The sequence below is a fragment of the Apiospora marii genome, assembly GCF_038362585.1.
Source record: "Apiospora marii strain CBS 49790 chromosome Unknown utg000001l_segment0_segment0, whole genome shotgun sequence".
Classification (NCBI taxonomy): Eukaryota; Fungi; Ascomycota; class Sordariomycetes; order Amphisphaeriales; family Apiosporaceae; genus Apiospora; species Apiospora marii.
In genome coordinates, this window is record NW_027117372.1 from 4,821,379 (window position 1) to 4,833,532 (window position 12,154).

At 51.1% G+C, this 12,154-nt stretch overlaps 5 protein-coding genes across 5 annotated transcripts; 3 read left to right on the top strand and 2 right to left on the bottom strand.

Annotated features, from left to right (window-relative positions):
* Positions 1 to 1,657: 1,657 nt before the first annotated feature.
* On the bottom strand, positions 1,658 to 2,068 carry PG985_001575 (uncharacterized protein; the record flags this gene model as incomplete). Its single annotated transcript, XM_066821344.1, has 1 exon — positions 1,658 to 2,068. One exon carries the CDS (start codon positions 2,066 to 2,068, stop codon positions 1,658 to 1,660), a length of 411 nt encoding a protein of 136 aa, XP_066692223.1.
* A 570-nt stretch (positions 2,069 to 2,638) lies between these two features.
* On the top strand, positions 2,639 to 2,884 carry PG985_001576 (uncharacterized protein; the record flags this gene model as incomplete). The annotated part of the gene is made up of 1 exon (XM_066821345.1): positions 2,639 to 2,884. The coding sequence occupies one exon, from the start codon at positions 2,639 to 2,641 to the stop codon at positions 2,882 to 2,884; it is 246 nt and encodes an 81-aa protein (XP_066692224.1).
* A 1,382-nt stretch (positions 2,885 to 4,266) lies between these two features.
* PG985_001577 (uncharacterized protein) lies at positions 4,267 to 4,958 on the top strand (the record flags this gene model as incomplete). The annotated part of the gene is made up of 4 exons (XM_066821346.1): positions 4,267 to 4,485; positions 4,567 to 4,672; positions 4,762 to 4,810; positions 4,889 to 4,958. The coding sequence occupies 4 exons, from the start codon at positions 4,267 to 4,269 to the stop codon at positions 4,956 to 4,958; spliced, it is 444 nt and encodes a 147-aa protein (XP_066692225.1).
* Positions 4,959 to 6,567: 1,609 nt separating this feature from the next.
* On the bottom strand, positions 6,568 to 9,737 carry PG985_001578 (ankyrin repeat protein; the record flags this gene model as incomplete). The annotated part of the gene is made up of 2 exons (XM_066821347.1): positions 6,568 to 9,584; positions 9,641 to 9,737. 2 exons carry the CDS (start codon positions 9,735 to 9,737, stop codon positions 6,568 to 6,570), a joined length of 3,114 nt encoding a protein of 1,037 aa, XP_066692226.1.
* A 674-nt stretch (positions 9,738 to 10,411) lies between these two features.
* Positions 10,412 to 11,433, top strand: PG985_001579 (uncharacterized protein; the record flags this gene model as incomplete). The annotated part of the gene is made up of 3 exons (XM_066821348.1): positions 10,412 to 10,827; positions 10,875 to 11,298; positions 11,356 to 11,433. 3 exons carry the CDS (start codon positions 10,412 to 10,414, stop codon positions 11,431 to 11,433), a joined length of 918 nt encoding a protein of 305 aa, XP_066692227.1.
* Between the last annotated feature and the right edge of the window lie 721 nt (positions 11,434 to 12,154).

Sequence of the window (12,154 nt, forward strand, 5' to 3'; positions counted from 1 at the left end):
TAGTGATTTCCGTTGATAGCGGACTAGGGTAGTTCCCTTCAATCGCATGTGGGTATATGGTAAATACAGTGTTAATAATTCTCGCCAGGGGGGCCCTTCATTCACATACGGCTTTGGTCTTTATGACGGGGCAACAAAGAGGAGATTCATTCAGCATCATCGCCGGAAACATCAATATCTCTTAGACCAACTGGTACCTCGAAAAGGTCATCCATACCTAGAACCTTTGTCCATTCTGTCCCAGCTAACTTGCCTTCAAGGAAGTCCAGCGCATCGCGATATAGCGAATTGGGCTCTTCTCGCATTATGAAAAGAAAGAAGGAGGACGATCCGGGCACAAAAATCCCCTTGGCCCCTTTTTCTGCAGTTCCTTAAACCTGTTCTCGAGACTGATGTCGATCTGCCGAAGGAACTCCTTCAACCTTCGACCATGAGTGATGAGGGTGATTTCGTCCTCTTTCTGGGAGGTTTTCCGGCCCATAGGAAGAGGTGTACTGGTACATTTGCATGTATTCGGACTCCAACGAGCGTCTCAGATAGATCAGTCGAGCCTCACTCAACATAAATAGTCAGTTGACATAAACGGCTACAGAAAACCGTGGAATACTGACGGCGACGCATCATCTAAAAGGGATATTGGGATACCCAGGCGTGGTGGCCGTGTTACTAGATCTTCAGGCAGCTCCCACAAGGGCTGTTACAGCATTGATGATGTTGAAGACGCCATCCTAGGGTTCTCTTGTTTTGGTGGCAGCCCGATTCGTCAGCACTCGCCCTGAGATTAGTGAACGTCGCGAGAGGCGAAGGCGGGACATCACGATCATAAATAGCCAATAAGTACGTTGTCAGCCTCATGAGCGTCAAAGAATTTTGACGGGCGGCGTGGCTGCAAACGGAAATTCGTAGCAAACCAGCTCCACGGAGCACCAACGCAGCAGGGGCTTACCAGCATGACATCCCGTATTCCGCATTCCTGACGCCCCTTTCATTCCAGGTAGAACAAATGCTCCCCTGAGCCAACCCAACAGTAGCAGCGGAGCATCCGTAATTGAGAGCAGTGTTTCAATCACTGTCGAAGTTCATGGGCAGTATTGAAGAGGGTGAATGACGTGGCGTACTGTGTATAATGTACCCAGGTAACTATGAACAGGTCTCCAACACGCATAGCTCAACTTTCCCATCCTCTTTATTTTTCTTTCTTCTTTCTTCATAATCCCCGTCTTACGGATGTCAGTTCGATGCCAACCAACGCCCTACCCATCCAGGTCCTTAGCCATGAAGAAATCGTCCATCTAAATTACCTCGCAATACGGCATGTTCTCCAGGCTGTCTTTCGCGAGATGCAGTGCCCCGGCATATGCACCCTCCAAATCGCTAGACATTGATATCGCCTCCTCGATTGTCATCTCCCGCGTTAGTATTCCCGCCTCCAAAGTTCTGACTATTACAGGGCTGAAACAATTGACTGCAGTGATGAAGACCTGAAAGTTCTTGTCGAGTGCTTCATCACTGGTCCCATCACAATCGATGGCCACTTGGCGGATACCTCTGAAGGCCGCCTTCAGATTACGCCTCAAGCCGATGATTTCGGGTCCCCTAGCCACTTCCAGTCAGTCACCCGAGTCTCCTTGATTGAGCAAGGGCATGCATGAGAAGCCTACTTGAAGCGTGCGATGTCGCCGTCGACCTTGTCCACGCGATCTGGAATGCCCAAGAAGGCACGGCTCATGCACTCGTACGCGTCGGCCATTCGTTCCTCAGCCTCGTAGAGTCTACCATGCCGGATGTCGTCTGCCACCAACCGTCGCTCGGCATCCCCCCAGGGGACAGTGTCGCCTGCTGCCAGGAGTTTGCGAAACTCGTCGAGCTGCGTGTATCTCTGGTCCGATCTTGCCCGCATGACGGCCAACTCGATACCTGGAGTAGGCTTGTGCGTCTTCCGGTGTTCGGGGAACACGTACGCGTAGTTGTCTAGCAGCTGGGAGTCTGCTTCCGACAGGCTTGGCCAGCGTTCCAACCAGCCTTCCAGTGCCGGCAAGCCGTCTCGCATATCTGGCGTTGGTTCCATGGTAGATCACCTTGGCGGCAACCAGTATCGTCTATTTCGAGTGTTTGCGGTGAGCTGAAGAGAGAGAGAGAGAGACAGACCATTTACCAGTTTCATACCGCCCTCGGAGGCTGACTGGGTATGCTTATATGTCCCTTCCATCATGGGCATCAAAGGCTATCCCGGAGCCACAAAGCCCAAACAGCAGTGGCCGGATGCATCCTACCTCAAGCAAACCACATCCCCCGGCTCCGTGTTGAGCAAACACTCCATGGTGTTGCGTGTCTCGGTTACAAACGCCTCCTTGTATTGGTGATATATGTTTTCAGTTCCTTGCGACGTTCCTCGCTCGAGCACTCGAGTCAACAATGGCCAGCCCGGAGCGATTTAGCTTGATGTACATATTCAATAGTAGTGATAGTTAACAGGAAAACAACTTGAAAGTCAAGATGAACAAAAGGTATGTTCGATATCAATACATTTGTTCTCCGCGGGGACAATGGATTATAAAGGGGTAGGGGTAGCTCCTTGTCCCCCGACAAGGTATCGGCTCATTATCTCTCAGTGACCCCTAGCCAAGACTTGCACAGCATGGATTCACATCTTCAACGCATGCGCAACCTACTGCGGATGATTCTGGTCGGTATCGTCTGGGATCTGGTCCGCGGCCGGATGCTGCTGCTCAAGGACAGAATCAAGCTCGCGCTCATCTTGGTGGGTATATGGGCCAACCGGGCCAAGCTGACGATGCTAGATCTGCTGTACTTCCTTATCCGCCTACGTCCGCTGGTACTATTGCGGCTGAGACGTTTGGTAGGCGATAGAGACTCAGATTAAGCCAACCCCTCGAACGGGTGACGCAGCTAGGTGACCCGATGTTGAACTCCATATGATTCCCTTAGTAGGTCGATCAGGAGAGTAGACGCTTCCCTCGGAGAGCATCGTGACTTTCGTGTCAATGAGACAGTCCAGCTATGACCGATCTGTCTGCATTCACACTGCACTGGATCAAAATAGCTTAATTGCAACGTTGCGTTTTTTGGGTCGTACTTTGGTCTCTGTCCGAGCCCCTAGCCTTTTCCAGTAACCTCTTCGCTGTGCCCCTAATTCCTATCCAGTAGGTCGTAGTTTTCTGTCAAGACCCGTGTGAATAGAGAGTAATGGTCATTCTAGACCACATGATTATGCACGACCAAAATGTCGACATCTGTCGAATGGTATACTCGATGAAAGATTGAAGTCCATATACAGGGGCTGCTGTATTAGACAGACTATGCCCGCTTTGCCGTATTTGTTGACTAACCCAAGGTCTTCCCGGAACGTTGAGCTTTGGAGCAGACGAAGAAAGGACCGTGGGAGTGCAAAGTCCGCAGTAATGTCTCACTTGCTAGGCGGGGGTGGGAGCAATATAAATTTGAAATCCTACTCTGATTTTGCCGAGATGACAAAGGGGGTAAGGATCGGCCACCCACCCCCCTTACGCACAAGCTTTTCCTGCATCCTGCATGCCCGATTCTGATAACCCTACCCGGGACCTGGTTGGAAGAGGGCATCTTACCACCACCATGGCGTGTTGGCCTTAATTGGATCGATGCGCGAGCAGAATGCCCAACAGAGGAAATACAGGATAATATGTATCTGCCGCGAAGACGGTGGATATGACAGGGATTGCCTGAATATGATTGGTTAATATAGATGAGGCAGCAACCTTCATCCAACGTCGCCTTACTGCTGTACTGCACCGGCTGCGTCTCTTTGGGAAATACCCCGACACCACCAATGCCCTCCTTGCTCACTCGGCTAGTTTCAACGGCTGAAATGAGCCACGAACAAACACTTCCCTTTTGCATCGGACGGTTTTAGCCCGTGGGGGGAGAAGGTGTGGTAGCGGCGAGGTTGACTACAAGAGGGTTTGGTTCTCGCGGCATCGGCCGTTTTGACGTAACTCTAAGCCTCTTCGTGATGAATTCACAGTTTTGACGCGGGGTTACTCAATCTTACCACGCGCGACAATCTCTTTCGTTACCATCAGAGCGTGTCACATCAGAGCGTGTCACACCTTTTGATCCGCCCACTAAGAAAAACTCGGGATTTCTTTCCAGTGTAGCCTGGGACAAATCTTATTTCAATTCCAGATCCGTTGCCAGAACCCCCACGAGTTTGACTACACGTAAGGCAAGAGGAAGTAGAACGTGGGACAGCGGGAAATATAAGACACCATGAAGACCTTCATCAGCATCATCACCGCCGCCGCACTGGCCGTGTGCGCGGCCGCCATGCCGCCCGCCGTCCTGCAAGAGACGCCCTGCACCTCGGGCACGCCTACAACGACGGCCGGCTACCCGATCAGCTACTCGCACGCCACGCCGACGCAGTTCAGCCAGCAGGCATACCAGCCCGAGGCCGCGTGGGCCGGCAGCCACCTCCTGGGCACCATGGTGAGTGGAGCGACTCATCTTTTGATGCGCGAACCAATAATATATCAAGTATTAGTTGGCTGACGTTTTACCCTTGGCTAGACCTACGCCGTACCTGAGCCCTTCGAGACCGGCTTCGCCTACGCGCAGTACAAGTGCCAGTTCAAGTGCAACTCCTTCGGCGGCTTGAGCTTCTTCGTCAAGTACCGTAAGTTGTCTCCCCTCTCTCCCGAGGAGATAGTTGCATCCATGTGCGAAGACCCGAAGTACTGACTAGGCTTCCTCCATTCTCCTCAGCCGGCGATGACGACAACTCCAACGCCATGTGCACGTGCTACAGCGACTTGTAAGTAGTCGGTTGCCCTCCCATTGCCAGAGAGCTCCCCGGCACTGGGATTCACGACGCTAAACTACGTGCTTACAGGATGGACCCGGATACCTTCGTTGCAGACAACGAGGTCATGGTCGGCGCTTGGAACGCACTCTGCAAGTAGCCATACCTGTCTACCTATGATTCCTCGTCCCCACCAGAGACCTCGGGAGTAGGATGGAGAGGAGTATGGGGAAGGACATGGTAAGAGGAGAAGTATTGTAGGCCCGTTGTTGTGGAGGGTAATTACCGGAACAGGGTCGAACGAGCGAGCAAGGAGTTCAGTGCAAAAACCGGGGTTTCACTTAGTCACCAGCAATTGAGTTTCTTCGACAGGTCCATTCAAACCAGTACCCCTGAAACAGCGTATCAATTTGGGTGTTATCATTAATGCAAGTCATTTGAACGACCACGAGAAGTTTGATCATACCGGACTTGTCATCCATGTTCAACGCATATCGCATCTTGACACGTCATAGATATAGTGCACGAGGAAGCTATGACTTGCAGGCCATGTCTTCATCACGATGCCGTAGTACATCTTACTAGAATTTAGTTTCGCACATACCGTCTGTCGTTGGGAAAGCGACGTCGACCTTGGAGGGGCAATGGTAAGCATATAATTTCTCGTCTTCTATTCTGCTCGAGTGCCGAAAATACAAATCTCAGTTTGGCCACCACTGCTGTCTAAACTGGAACTGGACTGGGCGAGTGGCCAGGCCGTCGTCGTCTCTCTCCCGCAACCGCGTGGTATCGGGCGTGTTGGGCAGCCCGGGATAGCGAAGGTTCACGACCGACGGGTCTCTGAGCAATACGATGCTGCTGGTTGACGGGTTCGTGACGAGGTATCTGTAGCCGCCGAATGCGTTGAATATCCTGCAGGTGTTCGGGATTGTATGGCGGTCGCCGTCTCTGGGGCTAATGTGGGAAACATGCTGGTTGTCGCCTTGCATCCACCATAGGCAGCCAACATCCGAATGGGTTTTCAAGAAGCATTTGCCTTCTTTCGATGGATGAAAGCTTTCACAATGTTCGCATACGCGGGATGATAGGGCCAAAAGACCAAGTAACGGGAAAATGCAGGTTCTTGTCTTGCTCTATCCATGGTCGGGAACAGTGAGCCACGCAACACCATCGTTGGAGACTGCAGGTGGGTAGGCAATATAGACCAAGACTTTTGGTTCGATGTACGTGGCCTTGCTGACGACAGTCAACTGCAGTGGAGATGGGGTTTGTATCAGTCACTAGGAGCGTAGCGAAGACCAATGAGAGTGAAATGGACACAGGTTCAGCGCTTGTAACTTGAGGATACGGGGCGCACTGGGAATCATTCCATATAACATGACATCTTTTCAGGAGAGACCGAAACTCGTCCCGAGAAATACAGGGCCTCGGAGACTTTTAGTAGTGTAGTCGCGAAAGCGCTGTCGCACCCCTGGTTTAGCCCCCTTTGCCGGTTAGGCACCGCGTGGCCCTAAACCACTGCCCCACTGCCAGGCCAGTCAAATGCATTTTCAAGTCTTCCCTACCTTTTCAAGTTCCTTCATTATATTCTTGACTTCATGAATACGATGATGAAATCTGTTTTGTGATTATCACCTGCGGGCTCAACCTCCTGCCAAGTTGATCGAGTTCTAGTGCTGTTATTATTTCTGTTTCTGCCATTACACGAGATTCTTCACACGACTTACATTCATAATAAACCATAGAGTGTGTCACTCATTCTTGGACCCTTACATATAATGGGTCTCCCGACGCTCGAGGCGTAGCCGACTTTCTCTGAGCAGCTGTAATCGATAGGCTAAAAGCTGGCCACAGCGGCCACTGGACAACTTCCCACGCATTCTTAGTATTTTAAAGATAATGAACCATCGCCATAATCCACGGTCCGCTATTTGGTCTTCGATCACAATCCGGACTCCATGTTCGACTAGGATGTTGACAGTACCGGTGTCGGCAAGAGTAGCCGCCAAGGACAAGGCGGTTTCCCCAGCTAATGTTCTCCAATGTGGGGAAGCGCCGTATTTGAGAAGTGTCGAAACTGTTTTAAGTTTCATTTCCCCAAAGGATAGGAAGAAATGGCGAATCGCTCTTGCAGTGGGAAAGACCCTATCGGGCGGCACCACCGCCTTTTCCTTGATAGCTTCCATTAATGGCGTTGTTCCCCTACATCCCACGAAATTGACATCGGCGCCGTGGCTCAACAAAGCCTCTGCCATACCCCAGATTCCATACTGCATCGCCAGAGTCAGGACTGGATTCCCGTGATTGTCGACAGTGTTGACGTTGGCTCCATGCCGAAGCAATGTCAGGACTTGCTCAACATTACCCATCAAGACTAGCCATATCAACTCGAAGCGTCCTGAATAGCCAGAGTCGGAGAATCTGCCAAAGTTGCTGCGCATTAGACATTGTTCGAGCCCTCGATTGCGGCAGACAGCTACCATCAAGGTATTGACCTGCCCCTCCTCTATATTGTACCAGTGTTCTTTTGCCAACGCAGCCCTGTCGATATAGGAGACGAATTCATAGGAGAAGGAATTTTTGTTTACATGTTGCAACAAGATATCCCGTAGACTTCCCACACCTGAAGTCGATATTCTCTTATCGTATTCGTCGAACAGCAGGTTTAGCATTCTCTCGAGCTTGTCGGCCAATGAAGTTAATTGTATCGCGTCGGCCAATGCGGTGCGACCGGGCTCCCAGCTTGAATAGATGTCGCCTCCACAAGCCAATAGTTGCGTACAAATTTTGATATGTCGCATGCGTACCGCCATCGCCAGTGCTTGGCATTTGAAATACGTTCTGCTGACTTTCGGAGGGGGCGGAAACAAATCGAGCAACCATTGCGCCGGCACTTGACTTGACGTGTCCATAACTTGCACCATGGCCCTTGATTGTCGTATAGAACGCCACGTGGGCTTGTTCAGGTGGGATAGAAGGAGCGAAGCGATTCCCACCGACTCATCTTCAAGCCAGTCCTCCAAAGTTTTGTGGAACCCGTGTATCTGAAAAGCTAAGACAAGAGGTGATTTACCCCTGGTTTTGCCAGGCAAATGCTCTTCAGCATCTTCCGGAATGGCTTCATCCAAGTGTACAATCGCGCCTTGCTGTAGAAGCCACTCGACCATGGGCATGTTCCGCTTCCAAACTGCAATTGCAAGTGGCGTCAAACCGTAGGCATCCTTGGATTCCAAAGGGTTTCGCCAAGGCAGAATGTCCCAGATGGATCGTGCCTGTAGCTGATGCTGGGCCCATGGTATCACTCCCCAATAGGTGGCGATGTGCAATGGGCTTGGCGTAGCTTCTTGGAAGAATCCCAGATCGTTCTTCAGTCTCCACTCTCCCCAGTGGTTCTGCAAAATGTTCTCCACTGTAAAGTATGGACGCGACAGTTCGTGAGAGATGTCTGCGGCCGTACAAGCCTCCATATGTCGGGGCAGAAACTCAACAGCATATGGTCTTAAAACATCGCTTTCTGCCGTTCGTTCGAGTATCTTTAGACACATCCTCATGATAATCTGATTTCCTTTGTCAATATGCGTTCGGTCGGTGACAGAGACTGTTGAAATCATCGGATGCCGCTGAGCTAAAAATTCCTTTACTGAGGTGTGAACAAATCTAACAACTCCGGTTTCGTCGTTTATAACTAAGAGATGTTCGCAGTAAATAGAAAGGTCTTTGATGCGTTCCCGGTGTTCGCGAGTAACGGAGCCCATAACAGCGCGGGCTAACTGTGACACAGTCAAGGGCACAAATGCCAATGCGGTCCAGGTAAGGAGAGCTTGTATTTCTCGCCAATCCTCGTCATGGTCCTCGGAGATATGGCGCAATATTCGGCGGTATTGCTCCTCGAGTCCTTGAGGAATACATTTCAATGCCTTGATGACCTCCCTGGAAGTGCGATACCTCGTCAAATCCCTGACGACAAAGCTTATCCAGAGGAATGAGCCTTCTGATCGATACAGGAGTTCATCAGAAATCAGCTTAATCCAGCCGTCAAAGTCAGGCTTGTGGGATAAAGAGTCCTGAATGCTGCTGGCAATAAAACGTTCGATGTCATGCCGTATATGTGAGTCACACTCCTGGAGTCGGAGGTTGGAGAAACCGCGGAGGCCGCTCTGGTCTCTGCTTAAGACTGCCAACTTAAAAATATGTGTTGGACGCGTTGCTTTGTTCATTCCGAAGATATAATAAAATCGTTGGGTGAGTTTGCGGGACGATTCTCTATCGCACTCATCCAACCCATCAAGAATACAGAAAGTCGGCGGTGAGTCCGGTGACATGACCAAGGTCTCGAAGACATCCCAAATTGCCTGCGGCTTTGACAGTGTGTAACTAGCGGCTTTGTCAGAGTGGAAGCTCGGCCACACGTGCTGATCGAATGATTCGTCTGAGATCCCTCGGAGTAGTTGGACGAGTAGACCTCGAAGGACCGCAGTCTCAGTGTTTCGCTTCTCGTCATCGTGACGGCAGAAGAAGTAGGTAACACGCTCGCCGCTCTCTTCTAGGCTTTCGGTGATGAAGATGGATAGCATAGTCTTGCCCATGCCAGGTCCACCGGAGATCCAGAGTTGTTCGCAGTCACCTTGGAGCCAGTTTCGATAGACAGGGTGAGTCTGAATCCATGTGCATGTTCCTGGGAGACGCCGTCCCTTTTCGCTTTGGAGCTCGGCTCGATCATGAAATGGATCTGTTAGACGTAGGTCATCGAGGACCTTCGCCCGCCGTGTGGCAATATCGACATGGTCTAGATTATGTCAGCAACTTTGGGCACTTCTAGACTAGTAAAGTATTGTCCTGTACCAAATGAACAGCTGTTGAACGTCCCCGCAAGGACCACAGCATTAGAACCTGCAGTGATTCCCTGAATATGTTGGTGCTGGGGTGAGGCTGAAGCCATTTGTTGTACGGCGTGTTGCGAGACGAGAACCATGAATGGGACATCAAGTGGGCTTCCCAGTGGGCAAAGCGAGAAACAGAGTCAATGATATGCCTGGTCGGAGTGCTTGACGCCCCTACGCCACTGCCCCCATCTGAGAATACTTGCCTACAGTGTCATGCAGCACAGACCGAAGATGCACGTCGTTGAAGGCTCTCAGTGGTCACGCACGAGGGCAATGATAGCTGCAACCAATGGGAGCTGCGATCAAGATGTCACATTTCGGGGTTGAATAAGCCACCATGCATGGGTGCGCATATTGACCGGGCGGTTCAATTTCAGCCAGAAGGAGGGGTTCTGCCCAGTAAGGGGCTCTTCAACGTGCCACCTCGTCATAAACGTGTCGCCAAGGCAGAAGAGGACTGTTCCTCGACGCAGCCTGCTTCTTTTGTCAGCCGGACTCAAACCGTTCGGTCGCGCCGCCGCCTGATTTTCGTTCCATGGCGCTGGTGTGGGTAGCATTGCAGGACACTGCGCCCCTTCTTACCGCATTTTATTGCCCATCCTAGAAGGGTAGCGCAAGCAGAAGAACAGGTTAAGGTACGCTTTCACTTATCCAGTGCAGTGATATATTAAGGCATTCTGCTGTATCAAACGTGACATGATCAAGCAATTCGCAACTGTGCCGCGCCCCTATGGCAGACCCAGTATCAATCTCCGGCCTTATTTTGGCTGTTTTACACTCCGTTGGAACAATTTCGTCACTCATTGGGGATATAAGGAACGTCCCATACCAGGTCAGGTTCCTCCGCTCCGACCTCGAAGCTCTCAAGCCTGCCTTGGACCAACTCAGCGAAATCATTGACCGGCCGGGGCAGAACGAGATTTCTCTCGAAAACAACCTTTCTCCTGCACTTCAGCAATGTCAGGAAGCATCAATCCTATTCCAGGAATCTCTAAGCCACTGGACAAAACGTCTAGTGGACGGAAAGCTGGCCTGGATAGATAGAGTCAACATTGCGACCCGACATCAAGGTCAGATCGACGCTTTCCAGAAACAATTAGCCGCCTGTAAGCAGAGCCTCATACTCAGCATCACGACTACTCACTTGTAAGTTGATCCTGAGCGATATGTCCGAATACGCTGACAGGGACTAGATCTCAGTCTCAACCGAAGACATCAACCCCTCGTGATGACTACTTCTGGAGCCAGGTGGAAGTGCTCGAAAGAAATGCCACTGAGACCGGAAACTACTTCAGCACCGACATGACGCGTACAGACGGCCATATCAGAGATCTGACGCTATCCCGGCCCGCAGACAACGGCAGCACTTCTCAGGACCTCCCTGACAACGCCATCCGGCAGCTACAGCTTTACAAGAAGGCGACCGAGCACTTCTACCGGCTCTGTTCCGAGTCTATCCCCAAGACTGTGACAGAGCTAAAGCAGCAGAAGATCCGCAACGTCAAGACGAGCGCGGATAGCGTTGCCCACGTGGGCATCTTCAACGAGCGGGAAGGGGCAGACAAGATTAACCAAGACATGTCTGACGTGACAACGGACAATAAGAGCTTTGCCGTTGTAGGCACGGCTAACGGGATTGATTTCAACCAGATGTTTACGAATATGCGTAGGTAGCTCGTATTTGGGCGATTTGGAGAGGCCAAGGGCGAAGGAGACGAGATCATGTATTTGGCTCGGTGCGCAGGAAAATAAGGGCAACTGGGGCGTTGCGGTTAAGCTAGCCATCATACTCGAGGTATTATAGGTTGATATGAGTGGCTGGCAACCCACGCGGGGCGTAACTGACTGTATTCTTGACCACGGCTGCTGTGACTAATGACACCTTTCTGGTCCATAGTCTTGCTCTTATGGCTCGGTCTTATTGATACAAGAGATCTCCTTCCGTACCGCGCAGAACGTGGCTGGGCATCCTTGAAAGCTGGGTACGTTGAAAGTCTCAAGTATTGGTTTGCTGTGTCTGTATCGGGAGAGTTGAACCCGAGGATGTGACGGACCTATCATTATCGAGTATCCCTCTCCACATCTCCTTCAAAACATTCCCAATTATTGACTTCGGCTTCGGCTAGCTCAACCGGAGCTATGTTCGACTCCCGTGGCGCCTTCTGCTCTTGCTGGTCGTCTTACAGGTCTGAACAGGACCAGACTCCCAGAGCCCATGCAGGGCATATGCGATGCCCGAGAAAAAGTTATTCCGGTGTTTGGGGATTGTGATCACTCGATAGCAATTGCCGCGCCACTTGCAGTGTAACTTCTCACATGGCCAACCTCGGACGGTAGGAAAAATCATCGTGAACAACAACAGCTCGTACCTGGTCGGGTTTTTAACGGAAGTTCGTCTTCCTCGGGTTATCCAGCAATCCACTTGTGTCCAAGGTATTTCGTGGGACATAACCAAAATTTGCATTGTTGCTCG